We start from the raw sequence: 19,384 nt of genomic DNA on the forward strand, positions 1-19,384 counted from the left end.
TCAATTCACACACATACATACACACACACACACAAACAAACAACAACAACAACAACAACAACAAAACTGGGGGGGGTGTGAGGAAGATATAACAACCACAATTATTTTTTTATTTTTTTAAATTTTTTTCCTTTTTTTTTCGTGACCTGCAACGGATCGCAACCCTCAGTGTCGTGCCCGTACCGGACTGGGACCGACAACGGGATCGCAACCCTCGGTGTTGCTCCCGCACCTCGCTCAGCCAGTAAGCAGCCGGTCTTTATGTGGGATCCGAACCCTCGGCGGGAGCGCCGCCGCGCTTCCCAAGCAGTGCACTGTAGCCCCAACTGCAAATTCTGTAGCAGTGCGCCACCGGGCCGGCCCTCACAATTATTTTTTTTTTGAAGTTCTTACCTCAAGCCAATGGAGGGGACACACTTGGGTGGGAGGGGGGAGTGGGAGGAGGGAGGGAGGTTTCGGTGATGGGACATAATAATCAACTACATTGTCTATTGACAAAATAAAAATAATTAAAAAAAAAAAAAGAAAAAATCTTAAAAACAAAGAGAGAGAAATTCTTATGTACAGTAGAAACACAATTTTAATGACAGTTGAGTTCTCCTTAGAAACCGTAGAGGCCAGAAGGAAGTGGCACATTTCTCAAGTGCTGAATAAAAAAGAACCGTCAAGTTAAAATCCTGTGTCCAGCGAAAAATCCTTTAGGAATGAATGAGAAATCAAGACATTCTCAGATGAATGAACCATAAAAGAACTTGTCACCAGCAGACTTTTTCTAAAAGAATAGTTAATGGAAGTTCTTTAAACAAGAAATTATAAAAGAAGGAATCCTGGAACATTGGAAAGGAAGAACGAACCCAGCAAAAATATGGGTACATACAATAGAACTTCCTTCTCCTCTTGAGTTTCCTTCATTATGTTAGATGGTTAAAGCAAAAAAGGAATAGCATTGTCTGATGAAGTTCTAAATGTATTTAGAGAAATAACTGATAAAATTGCATTATAAATGGGAGTAAAGAGACGTAAAGCATAAAGAGAGGTAAGGTTACTACACATCACTTAGACTTGTAGAATGATGAAACCAGTGGACTGTGGCAAGTTACATATAGCTGAAGCAACCACTAAAAACTATACAAAAATTTGCAATCAGAAACAATAGAAAAATGAAAATGGAACTCTATAAAATGTTTAAGTAACTCACAGGAAACTAGGTAAAAGAAAACAGAGACATGAAAAACAGAAAATAAAATGCCAGGCTTAAGCATTAACTTATCAGTAATCACATTCAGTGTAAATAATTTAAGTTCAGAAATAAAGAGAGATATTGCCAGAGGGGGTTAAAAAGCATGACCCATGCGTGTACTGTCTACAGAAAATTCACTTCACGTATAAGGATATGGGCAAGTTGAAAGCAAATAGATGAAAAAGACATATTAGCAAGTCAAACAAAAGCAGGGGTAGTCATATTAATATCAGATAAAGTAGGCCTTAAGAAAAATTACCAGAGAGGGACATAATATAATGATAAAAAGTGACATCTACCAAGAAGACATAGCAATCCTAAATGTTTATGCATCAAACAACAGAACTGCAAAATGTTTAAAGCAAAAACTAATTGAAACAAAATAAAACATAGACAAATTCACAACTATTGTTCAGTACTTCAATACCCTTTCCTCATCAATTGATAGGACAACTAGACAGAAAACTAGCAATTTTATAGAAGAACTCAGTAACGCCATCAACCAAAAGAATCTAGGTAATGTTTATACAACACTGTGCCCAATAAAAATAGAATACATATTATTTTCAAGTGCTTACAGAACACATACAAAGACAGAGCATTTCCAGGGCCATGAAAAAAAGTCCCAACAAATTTAAATAATTCAAATAATACAGAGTGTGTTCTCCAACCACTGTAGAATCAAACTATAAAGCAATAACACTACCATTGTCAGCTTTTGCTGCTATAACATAATACTGTAAACTAAGTGGCTTAAATAACAAATATTTATTTTTCACAGTTCTGGAGGCCAGAAGTCTGAGAATAAAATGAATCAGAATGACCGATTCAGTTCTCTAGTGAATGCTCTTTCTGGATTGCCTTCTCAATCTCTCCTTATATGTTGGAGAGAGAGAGTTTACTCTTGTTTCTCTTCCTCTTCTTGTAAGGGAACCAATGCCTATTGTGAAGGTGTCACCGTCATGACCTAGTTACCTCCCCAAAGCCCCAACTGCAAATACCATCACATTGAGAGTTAGGATTTCAACATACGAATTTTAGGGAAACAAGCCTTCAGTTCATAACAGAGATAGCAGAAAAATCTTTAGGTACTTGGAAACTAAACAACACACTTCAAAATAATCCATGTGTCAAAGAGGACACCTCAGGAGAAATAAAAATATGCTGAACTGAACAAAATAAAAATACAATATACCAAAGTGTGTGAGACACAGGGCTGAAGTGATGATTCATCATTTTCTTGTAACTTTTCTGTATTTACATTCAATGAGAAGTAATGTGTAGCCCTAAATTCACACATTAGAAAAGAGGAAGTTTTAAATCAATGATCTGAGCTCCCATCTTAAGAACTTAGGAAATGGAGAGCAAAATAAACCCAAAGCAAGCAGAATTGAATGAACCCAATGCAATTGAAAACATAAAAAAAAAAAAAAATAGACAAAAATCAGTTAAACAAAAAACCTGATTCTTTGAAAATATCAATAAAATTGAGAAAACTCTAACAAGACTAATATAGAAAAGAGGAGAGAAGGCACAAGTTACTAATATCTGGAATGTAACAGGTGATGTTACTACAGACTCTACAGACATCAAAATGGTAATAGGGAATACTACAAATAATGTTACATGCACAAATTTGACAACTTAGATGAAATAGACTAATTTCTTGAAAATCACACACTACCATACTTCATCAGTATGAAACAGATACTACAAATAGCCCTATAACTATTAAAAGAATTGAATTTGTAACTTTAAGCACCCACCCTCCTGAAAAAAAAAAAAAAAAAAAACCAAAAAAACTAAAACCCTAGGCCTGGATAGTTTCACTGGAGAAGTATACCAAACGTTTAAAGAAGAATTAACACCAATTCTAAAAAAATATCTTACATAAAATTGAAGAGGGAGTATTTCCCAATTTACTTTAAGACAGTAGCCTTACCTTGATACCAAACTGGTCAAAGACAGTATAAAAGCAGAGAAGTATACCAAACGTTTAAAGAAGAATTAACACCAATTCTAAAAAAATATCTTACATAAAATTGAAGAGGGAGTATTTCCCAATTTACTTTAAGACAGTAGCCTTACCTTGATACCAAACTGGTCAAAGACAGTATAAAAGCAGAAAACTACAGAGGAAGACCAATAGTCCACATGCATATATAGTTGTAAAATTCCTCACCAAAATGTTAGCAAATAGAATTCAACAATACATAAAAAAAGATCTATATCCTGTGACCCAGTGTGGTTTATTCCAGGGATGGAAGACTGGTTCATTATTTGAAAGTCTATCAATATATTTACAGGCAAAAGAAAATTAACCACATGATCATATCAATTAATATAGACAAAAAACATTTGATGAAATTCAACCCCCAAAATGATAAAAATTTTCAGAAAAATAGAAATAGAGGAGAACCTACTCAACTTGATAAAGAACATCAATAAAAAGCCTACAGCTAACATACATATGGCGAAAGATGGAATTCTTTCTCTCAAAGATCAGAGACAAGGCAAGGAAGCCCACTCTTACCACTGTTATTCAACATATTGCTGGAAGTCCTAGCCAGTGCAATAAAGCAAGAAACAGAAATAAAAGGCATTCTGATCAGAAAGGAAGAAATAAAACTGTTCTTATTTGCAGATCACATGATTGTTTACATAGAAAATCCCAAGGAATCCATTAAAAAAGACCCAAAAACTCCTACAAGTAATTAGTGAGTTCAGCAGGATCTTAGGATACAAGGAAAATCTACATCAATTGTATTCCTATATACTAGCAATGAATATGTGAACACTGAAATAAAAACACAATCCCTAAAATATGATGAAATACTTAGATGGGAATCTGGCAAAACACGTATGAGATGTGTGCTGAAAACTATAAAACGCTAAGGAAAGAAATCAAAGTTCTAAATACATGAAAGGACATACTGTATTCATAAATTGGAAGACAACCTAGAAAAGATGCCTATGCTCCCAAAATTGATATAAAGGTTTAACATTATTTTGATCAAACTTCCACATGATTTTTATAGATATAGACCAGGTTTTTCTAAAATTTATATAGAAAGGCAAAGGAACTAGAATAGTCAAAACTTCTTTTGAAAAAGAATAAAGAAGTGGAAGAAGTCTGTCTACCCTATTTCTAAATTTATGCTTCCTTTACCACATTCCCATTAACTTTTTGTCACATCATACTTTTTTCTTTCTTCATAGCACTTTTTTACTCTAGGACATAATCACTTTACTTGTTTTAATGTTAATCATTCGTCTTCTCTCTGGAATGTACGCCCCACGAGAGCAGCATCTTATCCGTACTATTTACTACTATATTTCTAGCGCCTAAAACATTTGCTTACAACTGCATAGGTGTTCAATGAATATTTGTTAAATGATTCATTGAAGGGCTTAGACTGATGAGAAAGAAAAAATCAGCTAACAGTTTCTGTTAGGTTTTCTTTCAAGGGATTGGGTTCACTTTTTTTATCATTTGTTTATTTATCGATTCATTTGTCCTTCATTTATTGAGTGCCTATTATGTGCCAAATCTGGAGCCAGACACTTTAGGTGTGTTTTCTCATAGTCTCCAGAAGTGCCTCCCAAAGAAGCATTATTATTTCCATTTTACAGATGAAGAAACTGATGCTCTCCCTGAGGTGAAGTGTTCTACGTAGCTGCTCAGTATCACAATGCCTGCACTAGAATTCACGCCTGACTTCAGTTCCCATATTGTCTCCAAGCTGTCTCCTCCACTTAGAGAAAGGAAACCGAGCCCCAGTAGGTTCAAGGACTTGTCCAAGGTCACAAAGCAAGTGAGTGGTAGGACCTGAGCAAGAATTCTGATCTCCCTCCTTATAGTCCACCAGATACATCCCGTCTGCTCCAGTCATGCCTGTTTCTCTAGGAAGGCTTTCCTGACTGAGGCCTCCCTGCTCCAATATTCCCCAGTCACCATGTAGAGTTTCCATTTTCCCAGCCTAATCATACCATATTTCTTCATGTTTGTTCTACAACTAGAACTAGTTCTCTGACTGATGTGTATATTTTTCGTCTCTCAAACTAGATTCTAAGCTCCATAAAAATACCCATAACAGCAGCTACCATTCACTGATTACTGTGCTACCACATATAGTTATCTTACCATATTAGTTATCTACTGCTGTAACAAATTATCCCCAAATCAAACAGCTTAAATCAAAAAGCATTTATTATCTCATGCAATTTTTGAGGGTCAGAAATTCAAGAGTGGCTTGGCTTAGCTGTGTGGTCTGGCCCCTACAAGGTTGTGGTGAAGATGTCAGCTGGAGCTGCAGAAATCTGAACAGGCTTGATTAGTTAAAGGATTCATTTCAAGCTCACTCATTGTCAGCAGGCCTCAGCCTCTCTAGCTGGTGACCAGAGGCCTCAGTTCCTTGCCACATGGAACTGTCCATACTAATTCTGAAAACAGGGCAGCTTGCTTTCACTAGAGCAAGTGATGAGAGAGAGAGAGAGAGAGAGAGAGAGAGAGAGAGAGAGAGGATAATGAGGGCTAGTCTTTCTGTCAGCAGGCCTCAGCCTCTCTAGCTGGTGACCAGAGGCCTCAGTTCCTTGCCACATGGAACTGTCCATACTAATTCTGAAAACAGGGCAGCTTGCTTTCACTAGAGCAAGTGATGAGAGAGAGAGAGAGAGAGAGAGAGAGAGAGAGAGAGAGAGACTGAGAAGCCTCATTCTTTTACAACGTAATCTGAGAAGCCACATACTATCACTTCTGCCATTTGCTATTGGTCACATAGACCAGTACTGGTGCTATGTGGGAGTTATCTATACAAGAATGTTAACACCAACAGTCAAGAATCACTTTGAGGCTGGCCACCATACTGTTTTCCCCCCCACAGTAATCATATGAAGGTAGGAGATTTTAAAGTCACTGACCAAAGGTTGCACAGATTGTACAAGGCAGTTTAGATTCAGACTCAAAGTTAATACACAGACACACAAAACATCCTGTCTGGCATGCCATTTGTCCAATCAACAAATAGCAAGCACCTACTCTGTGCCAGACACCATTCTAAGTTTTGGATACAGCTGAGGACAAGCCAGCCATGGTCCATAATGTTATAAAGTTTACATTTCGGAAGAGGAGACAGATGACAAACAATGAAATAATTGCAATAATACAAGAGAGCTCAAATGATGGCATTGCTAGATCTCATCTGCTCCACTCACACCCAAGGATGCAAGGCACGAAGTCCATGACGAATGAAGGAATGATCATATTGATAAGCCCACTTCACTCAGAATCCCTCTCCTACATTCATGACTCAAATCTAGGTACAGTTCTAGTTCTGCCTTTAATTTGCTGTGTGACATTAATCAAGTCCCTTCACCTTTCTGAGCCTCAGTTTTCCACCTGTAAATCATCTTGGGGAAAGAGACTAAAGAATCTGTAAATTTGTCTTCAGCTGTAAAATGCTTTAACCTAAAGGATAGTGAGTGCAGTGGGCTGGGAGGCCTGGCTTCATGCCTTTCCACTCAGTTTTAAAGTACACTGGTTACATCAGCACTAAGCTGTTCCTTGTTCCAACTTCCCAAGACTGGATATCCATCAGTCAAGTGACAGGGAGTGAAGTGACTTGCCTGGGTGGCAGTTAAGAGCTACAGAGTCAGAAGGCCTGAGAAGCTTTGTCCCTGCCACCACCAAAGTGTGGAATCCTCTCCTCAGTTTCCTCATCTGCAAAATGGGAACAATGACAGTACCTACCTGTATGAGTATTAGTTTCCTCTGGCTGCTGTAACAAATTATCACAAAGTGGGTGGTTTAAGACAACAGAAATTTATTCTCTCACAGTTGTGAAGGCCAGGAGTTCAAAGTCAAGGTGTTGGCAGGGTCCTGCTCCCTCTGGAGGCTCTGGAGAAAAATCTGTGCCTTGGCTCTTACAGCTTCTAGTGGCTGCAGCATCTATTGCTTTGAGGTCAATCGCTCCAATCTCTGCTCCACCTGCTTGCCTTCTCTGTGTTTGTAATTCCTCTTTGCCTCTCTCTCTCTGTCTGTCTCTCATTTTCTTTCTCTCTCTCTCATTTAATAAATGACATTTTGTATATTTGAGGTTTACAACATGATGTTATGGGATACATATAGATAGTAAAATGGTTACTATAGTGAAACAGGTTAACGTACCTATCATCTCACATAGTCACTTTGCATGTATGACAAGAACAGCTAAAATCTACTTCTTTAATAAGAAATTTCTAATACAATTTTGATAACTTTAGCCCTCATGCTGTTAGATCTCTAGACTTGTTCATCGTACATATCTGCTATTTTGCAGCCTTTGACCTACATCTCCCCATTTCCACCCCCAGCCCTGCCCCACCCAGGGTAACCACTGTTTCATTCTCTATGTATTTCAGCTTTTTTTTTTTTCTGTGTATAAGTAAGCCTGCCTCTCTCTTATAAGGACACTTACAATGGTATTTAGGCCAACCTGGAAATCCAGGGTAGTCTTCTCAAGTTATTTAATTTAATCACATCTACAAAAACTTTACCACAGAAGGTAACATTCACAGGTTCCAGGGCTTAGGGCAAGGACACATCTTTGGGAGCATTATCAGCCTATCACACTTCCTCATGCATTTGCTAAAAAGATTAAATAAGTAAAAACAGGCAATAAGTAATGTAGAGAATACCTGGATTATAGTGAACGCCCCTTTTAAGAAGCAAGGTGGTAGGGAATCAGGGGCATGGGAAGAGGCATAACTGATACCCTGTCTCAGGTATCTCCTGTTACCTGATGAGAAAGAAGGTCACCGTCCTTTCCAGTGCTCATCCCTGAGTCTCTGCACAGACACAACCCAGCCCAGTACCAGCAAATGGTTCCAAATGACCCCATGACCAGGAGCCCTTCTTTCTGACAGTAAATGTTCAGAGACAAGCAGGGGCTTCCTCTGAGCTTGTATTAATATGTACAGTACTTCACTCACATGGAAAATTGATTTTTCTTTTTAAGCATAAAATGTAGCAGTTTTATAACCTTTCTGCAGCTTGACAAAGGCCATCTATAACCTACTTTCTCTGTCACCCTTTCTGGCGCCAGGCTCAAATGTCTCAAAGAACTCTCCCGTGCATTTGTAATTACAAATTCTTCTTAGGCAAAATTTAATTTCCAAGAGGGCTGACCTTTCTTTTCGGTTATTGTGGTTTTTGTAAATTAATTTTTGTGTGTGTGTTTTGTTATTGATGTTGTTCAGGCTGACAGCCTGGGGAGGGGACTGCAGAGCTGGTTGGAGGGGACACAGCAGGAGGGCATTTTAATCAGCAACATACAGTGATGTATGAGGAGGGCTGGGCACTGGGTGTTAATCTTTGTGGACAGGAAATGCCAGCAGGACGAATGAAATTAAAACCTAGTATCTCATTTTCCCTTCCAAAAGCAGGAGCATTGGACCTGCTGCTCGGTCAGCTGATCTGGTGAGGGTGAGCTCAGTCTCATCAAATGATGGAAAACTAAATGAAATAAATAGCCAGTTGTCCCCACAGTATAAGATCTTACATTCATGGAGCACTTAGTAGGTGCCAGACACAATGATAAGGACATCCCAGCTGAGGTCATTGAAGGTTGGAATCCCTGGGGTTTGCTTAGGGACCAAGGGTTATGAGGAGGACTGTGAACAAAGGAGGGTTGGGGTTATTTCTTTACTGAGCAGAGGATTTGACATTGTCTGTATCGGACCTTGATGATCAGCTTAAGGAAGATCCAAGTTTTTAAAAATTTATTTATGTACTTATTTAAGCTGGGAAGAGATGCTATTTAGAAACATCAATCCTGTGGCCATTTGGAGGATGGTTTAGAGGAGACCAGACTGGAGGCCAGCAGACTGATTAGGCGTCCTTTTCATGTTCCTTTTCTAAGAATGCAGGAATCTCATTAGGGCTTCAGAGACAAGGGTGGCAAAAAAGAGACCAGTTCAAGACAGGAAGGGAAATAATTCACATTTTACCACTACCAAATTATGTGCCCAGTTCTGAAGTAAAATAATCACACCCATAATCCAATATAAGCATCACAACAAATCAGTAGTTGTAGGTGTTATGCACATTTAATAGATGAGGACATTGAGACTCAGAGAGGGTGAGAAACTTGCCCTGGGTCACATGGTAAAAGGGGAAAGAGCTGGAATTTAAACTCATATTGGTAGGGACTCATTAAAATATATCTGGCTTCCTCCCTAAGTGATCTTAATAGCAACAGACCCTATCAGGCAATCACAATAAACACAATAGCGAAGATGATCCCAGCAATGTCAATATTAACAACAGCTAATATTTGCTATACGATTGCTGTGTGAGCCACCGTGTTCTAAGCACTTTGCCAACATCTCTCTTTACTCTTACAATTCTACAAGGCAGGTAGTCACAAAAGCCTTATTTTATAGGTGGGCACATTAAGGTTCAGAGAGGTATAGGTACCTGTCCAAGGCCACACAGCTATTAATTGGCCAAACAAGACACATGCCCCTTTCAGAAGGTGGGAGGAGAGGGCGTGGTGGGGCCTGCTGCCTCCTCGGCCATAACCACCCTGTTGCTCTCTCTCTGAGCAGTGCCCCGAGGAGCTGAGGCCCATGAAGGACGGCTCTGGCTGCTACGACCACTCCAAAGGCATCGACTGCTCTGATGGCTTTAACGGTGGCTGTGAGCAGCTGTGCCTGCAGCAGACGCTGCCTTTGCCCTACGATGCCACCTCCAGCACCATCTTCATGTTCTGCGGGTGAGTCTCTGTCCCCAAGGCCCATGTGTTCCCTTCCTGCTCAGAGGAGGCATGAGAAAATGGTCAGGAACTACAGGCCAGCCAGGCTGGGCCTGACCTTTAATGAAATGGCCTTTTTGCCTGTTCTGTTTCAGCCCAAGAGGCATAAGGCAGGAGTATAACCTTCAGTTGGGTATTGGAAAGAAGAATGGTTGAAGAAAAAGAAATAATTGATTAATAAACATGATAAATAAACGTGTGTCCAGGCTATATCCTGGGGTCAGGATCTTTTTCCTGCTGAAGTTTCCTTCTCCTTCTGCATTTCTTCTTGTAGCCTTGGTTGGTGAAGTTTGGAGACAGAAGCGGGTGCCTTGAAGATGTTCACAAAGAAAGCTTCAGTTGTGCTGCTAAGAGCATAGGCTTAGCTCAGGCTTTGAACTTGGCTTCTGCAGGAGTCTAACAGCGTGAGTTCAGCATTCAGATTCTCTGTGCCCTAATGCTCATATCTGTGAGGACAATTCATTGGATGAGAGGAGGTGTAAAGTAAACAGAGCAGGTGAAGCTTGTAGCTTCTGTCTCAGGAAGAACTCAAACCGAGTTTTAAAATTAGTATGAGACTGCAAGAGGGGGCATGTTGGGACCAACTCGCGAGTGGCCTGGGACAACTCATCTCTCTCTGGGTAGCAGTTTAACCACCTGTGAAAAGAGATCTTTGGACAACCCTGGTTAACATTTTTTCCAGTTTGCCTTGTATTCCTTATTGAGGATTGCAGCGAGAGTTGCTTCTGCCACTCACAGCACCTAGCAGAGCGTTTGGTCCTCAGTGATCACACAAAAATAGCAGAACCTTTTCCTCTCCTCTTCATTCCTTTTCTGGTTATGTCTTCATGTCAGAAAGTATGCTCATCTTTTGACATTGTGTGACTCAGAAAAATAATACCAAGTATGCTCAATGCTCTTTTTACTAACATAGAAAAGGAGAACAAGATGTTTAACAACCGTTTTGGTCCTATGTATCACAAGAAAGGGGGTGGGAGTGTGAAGGGGTTTAACCCCAGTTTACCAGAAAATTAATTTAACTTGCATGGTTCTAGTACGTTGAGTCCATTTTTTTTTTTTTTCTTCTGGGGCTTATTTCAGGGTCTCCTTCCCTGCCCTAGTTACACCTGGGGCTGCAGGTGCCTTCCAGCAGGTGTTGGAGAAGCTATCTACGGGCCCTAGATATGTATCACTAAAATAAATAAGAAATAAATGAGGGTATGCAGACCTGAGTTTATAGCAGTCTCTCCTCAGCTTAAGTGACTGCAGGGCAGTGTTGAGTAAATTATGCATGGATTTAGATCTGCAGGCTTGCATACAGAATCAGCCCTGTTCTTATCATTGTTATTTTTCTCTCTCTGTGTACTTGGGTGGGTGCGGGTTCTTCTGTGGCAAATACCAGCAGTAACAGCAGCAGCTGCAGCAGTAATGGATTTTGACATCAGAAACTATCACCACCTTCCATCCATCGCACACTACAGGGAAGCTTGGATTCGGTAAACATGGTTTCTAATGCTAGCTCTACCTGTCTCTCAGGCATCCACAAGATTCTCAGGACTCTGACCTTCAGTTTCTTTGATAATACCTACCTCAAAATAATGATGGTTGTGAAGAGTGAAAAGTACTTTACATTTATTACCCCGCCAAGGTTAAGTAACATGCCCAAGGTTACAACTAGTAATGTAGTTCGCCATCTCCTTGCTGTGTGACCTTAAATCAAGTTACTTAACATCTCTGTGCATTAGTTTCCTGATCTGTTAAATAGGGGTAATAATAGTATCTGCCTGTAAAGTTGTTATGAGGACTAAATACATCGCATTACTTATATTATAATTTACATCAGTATTTTTAAAGTGTTTTGGAACAGTACCCTGTACAGAGTTAGCATTGTATGCATTCATTAAATAACTAACTATAATTAATGATCCAAATGACAGTTGCCCATCGCTTGCTCGGTGACCTGATGCCCTTGACTTCTTGGTTTTCAGTCTGTGAGGTAGGATGAACTAACCTCCTCTACCATGAAAGGTCTGTGAAAGTCTTGAATGAGATTGAATTGGCAAGTGTGTGTTGTGAGCTGTTAAAGCCCATCCAAATGTTGATAAACAGGACAATAAATAAATAAATAAAACCCAGGTCTCTTAAAACCAACTGCAGTTTCAACAAGCTTTGGAAATTGTCTATTAAGGGTGCCAATGAGAAGTTACCCACACTTGTGAGAAGCACTGTAAACAAGGAAAGCTATTAGCAGGTACTTATGAAAGAGTTGGTTCAGAGAGGAGTGGGATGCTACTGAATTAAGCAGGGAAAACAAAACAAACCCTGGCTCAGCTTAAGGGAACCTTCTCAACTTGTTTAAAGCTCTGCGACCTTTCTAAGAGTTTCCTCGGTAGGAGCAGATCGAATAAATCTGTTTGCAGCCAGGTTAATAAAAGCAAACATTTATTAAGCACTTCCTACGTGCCATGATTGTTCTAAGTGCTTTATGGACATTAGCTCATTCAATTCTCATAACTCTACAAGGGAGGTTCTATTAAGATTTTCATTCTACAGTTAAGAAAACTAAGCAGAGTGGCTTAGTGACCTGCCCAAGGTCACACAGCTAGTAAGTGGTGCTGTTAGGATTCAAACCCAGGCCATGTGGCTCCAGTCCTAGTAAAGACAGATCTGTTGTCATTGTCTCTCAGCATCTAGCCATGTGGCCTTGGGCAAGTCACTCAATTTCTCTGAGCCTCTGTTCTTTCACCTAGAATCAGAAGTGACTGTAGCACCACTGTGTGTATTAAATAAAATTTTATGTGCACAGGGGCCAACATATTTAAGTACTCAGTAAACCACAGTTATAATTAGTCTAATAGATATAAAGTCATATCATTTAATTATTCAATTACAGAATTGTGTGTCTTGCTTACTGCTCTACCTTTAGCACCTAGAATAGTGCCTGGCACATAGTAGGTGCTCAGTTAATAATTGTTAAATGAAGTTCCTCCATTCACCTGGATCCCAGTCTGGCCTTTCCAGCTGCATATCCAGATCCATTCCTCTTCTTGCGCTAAGCCTTGTGGCTTCAGCTTCTGGAATTTTGACACTGTTCCTTCTGTCTCTCTTCTCTTTCCTCCTGTACCCCCTGAACCCCGTTTGTCCCTGGCCCTTTAGCTTGGACATTTCTATTTCATCTTCAAGTCTGGGTGCAGGTCTTACTTTCTCCAGCAAATCTTTGAGCCTCCAAGGGGGTCAGAAGTGAGAAGTACATTTACTCTGGAGCTGGGTAAATGCACTTCTCTGGATGGATAATAATATTCCCTGGATGGGTAATAATACCCATCCTTTCAAGTAGATACGATTTAAATTTGGCTCAATATTTAGCTGGTGGGGTTAGTGCACATATAGAAGGGACTTATTTTCCTGGAGCTGGGTAAATGCACTTCTCTGGATGGATAATAATATTCCCTGGATGGGTAATAATACCCATCCTTTCAAGTAGATACAATTTAAATTTGGCTCAATATTTAGCTGGTGGGGTTAGTGCACATATAGAAGGGACTTATTTTCTTGTCTTATTTTCGTTTTTATTTTTTTCATTTCTACCCATAGGGTCCTCTTGTAAGGAAGAGGGATGTTTACATTTTTGCCTCACATTCTAATTTATGCCAGTGAAATCTTGACACTTCTTGCTGACCGGACCTTTGGTTAGCTGCCCTGATTGTCAGCCCTTTTTCAGGCCAAGTTCCCCCAAACTGAATAAAGCATCCTTTCAGTGGAGTCACATGGTCCCCGTGCCTCTCCCTGTAGTAGCCACATTGCTTGGTTGACTTGTCTGCTTTTCTATCTGGTCCTGTCACACTGTGAACTCCCCATGAGCGGGGACTAGGTTTTAATTACCTGTATATCTGTGTTACTGTTCCCTACTACTTGGCCCAAGGACTTCATTAAAATCTTAATGGGTGAATGAATACATCCACCAAAGATTTATTGCACCTACTCTGTTCTTGGTCTTTTGTGAGATGGTAAGAATCAGAGAAGAACTGAGTACAGGTCCTTGCCCACCAGGGATAAAGGGGACACTGAGAACAAGTGACTGAACCTCACTTGGTCCTGACAGAGACTGACAGAGCACAGGTACCAGTATGGTCGGGAGAAGCAGGTGAATTCAGAATAGGTTGAGAAGGTCATTGGATACTAAGCTGAAGCATTTAGAATGAATCTTAAAGGTGAGGGAGCATTACCTTTCCTGAAGACCTTGACAAGTTACCTAGCCATCAGGTTTGTGGGTTTTGTGTGTTTTGTGTGTTTATAATGTATAACATGCATTGTCCACATAAATTTAACATATATAAAAAAACCTCTTAGTATAGAGATAGGACTGATCAGAGACATTTGTAAAGAGGGGAAGGAAAAGAGAGAAGTTAGTTTCAGGAGCCTGAAATGGGAGAGTCACTTAACACGTGATACATTTAGCTTTGTGCTTCTTAGCAACCAAAGTAAACAGAAACAAAACAAAACAAAACATAGTGAATTGTATTGCATGAGAAAAGGAACGTCGAGGGTTTTTTTTGTTTGTTTTTTTGTCTGTTTGTTTGGCTTTGTTTTGTTTTATTTTCAAGGGGTAAACACCTTTTCCTGACGTTATTTGTTAAGAGAGATGTTTCCTATGTATTCCTCTTTAAGAGATAGTGAGCAGTGTCGTCAACATTTTTGAAGTTTCAGTATTTCTCAGATTACTTAGAGGAGGAAACTGAGGTCCAGAGGGGTCTGACAGCCAGTTAGGAGGTAAAATTGGGACAGGAACATGAGATATCCCAAGCTTCTCTCTCTTCTAATTTGAATGAAAATGTATTAAAAAGCATTGGGTCAGAGAACACGTCCAGCCTCAAATAATCCTTACTAGCCTATCTGTTTAATGCCCTCTTTACATGATTTTAGGAGGGGAAGGAGGTAAATACATGTGTTTAATATCCATAGTTAACTGGAAGCCAGTTATTTTCATCACCAAAGCTGATGCCTGCTGTAGCAGTAGGAAACACTCATCTAGAGAACAGAGACAGAGTTTTTAATTTTGACTGTCCCTCATTCAGGCACTTGTTTTGTTGTGGTTTCCATCTTTTAGGCTAGGGCCTGAGCTCTCACCCCTCTGACTCCTGGTTAAAGGTTCCCTAATAGTTAACATAGGATATCTGCATGTCAGGTTCTTGCAAACATTATAACCTTGTACTCTCTGTGTTTACACATTTGTAAAAGCTCAGGTGTAAGAAGTAGATAGGTGTTTTTTCAGTGTGGATTCTGTGGAACATTAGTTCCATGAGATGCTCAAAGATAATAAAGAGAAACTCAGTGATCAGGCCCACATGGGAAAATATGCACTCTTACAGGAAGTCTTCTTCTGGAGACTTTAGGGGAGAATTTGTTTCCTTACCTCTTCCAGCTGCTGGAGGCTGCCCACATTCCTTGATTCACGGCCCCTTGCTTGATCTTCAAGGCCAGTGGTATAGACTCCACCCTGCAGGTTCTTGCAGGTTCCTGGTGCACCTGGGGATAGTCAAGGCTCTGACAAATCCTGCAGTGGAGAAACTTGTTTTATTGATTTTAAAGTGCCCACGTTTTCCACATTTTAACGTCTCTGAAATTAGGATGTACCTTACTATCAATGGTTTATCAGAGTTACTTGGCAGTCTTTTTTCCTGTTGGTGTTAAGTGAGATGTTAGTGTTTCTTGGAATTGTTGGGGATCTGAGAGTAGGTAGAATATACTACATAATTTAGCCCAAGAGTTCCCAAGGAATTCCTATATTATTTTCTTTCCTTCCTTCTTTTCTAACAAATAGCATTGAGTACATTACCTTCAAAATGGCTTTGCCAGAAACTTGAGCGAAACCTGCAGACTGAGGCACTGAGACAACGGCTTTACTGGTTTTCATTTTAGTATTTTAGTTAATGTTGAGACAATCATGAGGGTCTTTATGAGAAAGATACTTATGATGTTGGTCAGTGGGGTTAATGCAGTTGAGGTGCTTAGCTGCTGGTTCTGGCACTGATGACCCCAGGGTGGGATTTCTAACAGGTGCTAATATCAGTATAGGTGAAAGGAACTGCTTTGGTAATAGGATGCTTAAATTTATCCCTAACACTGATCCAAGTCTACCTGGTGTGCAGTTCCTTGAGCTATTCTTATCCTTAAGTTTTCTCTATTAGTATTTTTTTTGATTGATTTCCTTCCTTTTTAAAATTTTTTCGGGCCGGCCCGTGGCTCACTTGGGAGAGTGCGGTGCTGATAACACCAAGGCCGCGGGTTCGGATCCTATATAGGGATGGCCAGTTAGCTCACTGGCTAAGCGTGGTGCTGACAACACCAAGTCAAGGGTTGAGATCCCCTTACCGGTCATCTTTAAAAAAAAAAAAAAAAAAAAAAGTTTTTTTCCCTCTTTTAAAAAATTGTTTTAGTATATGTATTTTAATACATAATTTTCTTGATTCTATAAACCATCAAGGAATGAATAAATGAGTAAATACATGAATAAATAAGTAAATTATCTGCTTTGAGAATTTGTACATAATGCCATTTTTCTCTAGGTCCCAGTTTCCACCTTTGAAAAACAAGCAAATTAGAGAAAATCGTCAGTGCCGAAGTGGAAAGAGCACTGGATTTAGAGTAAGAAGATCCAAGTTCAGGTCCTGGCTTTCCCAAAGTGTTCATGTGAACTTAAATGTCCCAAGCCTCAGGGTCCTCAGTGGCAATATTGGAATGGAAGCACCTATCTCAAGACATTGCTATGAGGATTGAATAAAACATGATCTTGGCTGAGCACATATAGGTTTTATGGTGCAGTCTCTCAAGTCCTATCTAGTTCTAGTAGTCTCTATAATGTGATGGGTGTGTAAGGGTAACACATTCATTGCCTTCAGCTAAAATGCCCAGTTTGTATCTTTGTACTTATTTTATTTTGTGGTTTTCATTTTGGCATATGTATAAATATAGTTTCATGCAGATCTTGGCTGGTTTCCTGTGAGCCTACGCTCTTTAGAATTTCTGTAAGAAAATCTCCCAGATGACAGAATGTTCTAAAGGAGCGGTGTAATTATATGGCATGGTACAAAAATAAAATTTAAAAGAGTAACTAACAACTAAACAGACCTTTGCACAAATCTTCCTATGCCCTGAGGTGGCTTGGGGGAGAGAATTGCTCACATTTCAAAACTCAGAGGACCATTTTCCCTTTTAAGTCCTTATTTTTCCCTCTCTGTGGATCTTGCTAAGCATATCTCAGGCCTTTTATCTCTTCCTCCTTTCTCTCCTCCTAAGCTATAATCATTTCCCACTCCCAGACAAAAGAAAATCATCATGAACCTATAGTTGTGATATGGTTAAAATCATGCACACACAGTAACATTCAAATAACTCATATACACACACCTCGAAATATGAACTCCTAGGTTTAATTCCAGGCAGCACTATTGACTAGGCATATCTCTATGGCAAGTCACTCAACTTCTCTAAACCTAAGTTTTCACTTCTGAAAATGGGAGCAATACCTCCCTGTGAGAGTTGTATATTTCCTGATGCTTCTGTAATGAATTACTGCAAACTCAGTGGCTTAAAACAACACAGCTTTATTATTTTACAGCTCTGAAGAGCAGAATTTCTAAAATCTTGTCATTGGCAGTGCTGCCTTTCTTCTGGAGACTTTAGGGGAGAATCTGTTTCCTTACCTCTTCCAGCTGCCGGAGGCTGCCCACATTCCTTGATTCATGGCCCCATGCTTGATCTTCTAGGCCAGCAGTATAGACCCCACCCCGCTCTGTTTCTGATTTGCATCTCCTACTCTGACTTTGACACTCTCATTTCCCTCTTGGAACCCATGTGATTGCATGAGGCCCACCCAAATGATCCAGGATAATCTTCCTATCTCAAAATTCTTTACTGAATCATATCTGCAAAGTCCCTTTTGCTGTGTTAGATAACATATTCATAAGTTTTGGGGATTAGGGCATGGACATTTTGGGGGCACCATTATTCTACCTATTACCTGTAAGGAGCAAATCAGGTCATATATACAAAAAAGATTTCCACTAAACTGCAGAATCTTGAATGCAGGACTGAGCTTTGCATATGTGTGTGTGTACACATACATGTACATATATGTGTATATAATGCATATATTTAACTTAATGCATATTATACATAATAATTACATATGTGTGCACATATAAATTATATGTATAATGTATTTCCAATGAATGTCACATAAGAAGTTCACAATTATGTACTTCGAAGCAAAAAAAAAGGGAGTCAAAGAATGGCAACTCCATCAGCTTTAAGAAATCTGGAAGAGAGGAGCCAGGGACTAGGATCTGAGAAACACTGGAAATAAATTTATACTCCCTGGGAAGTGTAAATGGGCTAATAGACCAAGTAACAATAATAAGCACAATAGCCAATGTATTATTTGGCTACCATATGAGAGACACAGTTTTATCCTTTACGTAGTTATCTCTAATTATCACATCAGCCCTATGATAAGGATTATTATCCACATTTAATAGATTATGAGACTGATGCCTAGGGAGGTTAACAGACTTGATCAAGGTTATATAGCTGATAGGTGGTACAGCCTCTTTATAAATACAGGTTTAATTAGCTCCAAATCTGAACTTGACACCTTGTGCTTCCCTTAAGTAAGAGGGCATAAAATATCAATAAATTCACCAAAGTAGAAATTATACGAGCTACATTCTCAGAATAGAATGCAATACTATTAGAAATTAACAATAAAAGGAGAACAAACAAATCTATTTGGGAATTATTAAAAAAAGAAAAACTACCTTCTAAGTAACATGTGAGTATGGAAAAAATCAAACTCAAATTACCACCTCTTTAGAAATGAACAGGAGGGCTGTATATCAAACTTGTGGGATGTAGTCAAAGCCATAATCAGAAGCTCTACAGCATTTATTAGGAATTAAGAAATATTGAAAATAAACAAATAAAGTATTCAACTCAAGAAGCCCCCCCTCAAAAAAAAAATTATAGAACAAAATCAAAGCAAGCAGCAGGAAAGAATTAATACAAATAAAAGCTGAAATAAATGAAGTAGAATATAAACAAAAAGAGGAGATGCATAAATAAAATACATAAAGCCCTTTCAAAGAAGAGAGAGAGAGAACACAAATAGACACATTAGAAATGAGATAGGGGGCCGGCCCCGTGGGGCACTCGGGAGAGTGCGGCGCTTGGGAGCGCAGTGGCGCTCCCGCTGCGGGTTCAGATCTTATATAGGTGTGGCCGGTGCACTCACTGGCTGAGCGTGGTGCGGGTGACACCAAGCCAAGGGTTGCAATCCCCTTACCGGTCACAAAAAAAAAAAAAAAAAAAAAAAAAA

General features: G+C 39.5%; 1 protein-coding gene across 1 annotated transcript in view; it reads left to right on the plus strand.

Moving 5' to 3' along the window:
* The window catches only part of LOC103602267 (astrotactin-2-like), a gene marked incomplete at its 3' end in the record, with an annotated part of 58,304 nt that overhangs the window by 32,747 nt on the left and 6,173 nt on the right, over window positions 1–19,384 (plus strand). Inside the window, exon 2 of the mRNA XM_008586683.1 lies at window positions 9,827–9,993. Coding sequence (XP_008584905.1) covers window positions 9,827–9,993 — 167 coding nt within the window. The remainder of the gene's footprint in view (window positions 1–9,826; window positions 9,994–19,384) is intronic.

The sequence above is a fragment of the Galeopterus variegatus genome, unplaced genomic scaffold (genome assembly GCF_000696425.1).
Source record: "Galeopterus variegatus unplaced genomic scaffold, G_variegatus-3.0.2 Scaffold4077, whole genome shotgun sequence".
NCBI classification, from domain to species: domain Eukaryota; kingdom Metazoa; phylum Chordata; class Mammalia; order Dermoptera; family Cynocephalidae; genus Galeopterus; species Galeopterus variegatus.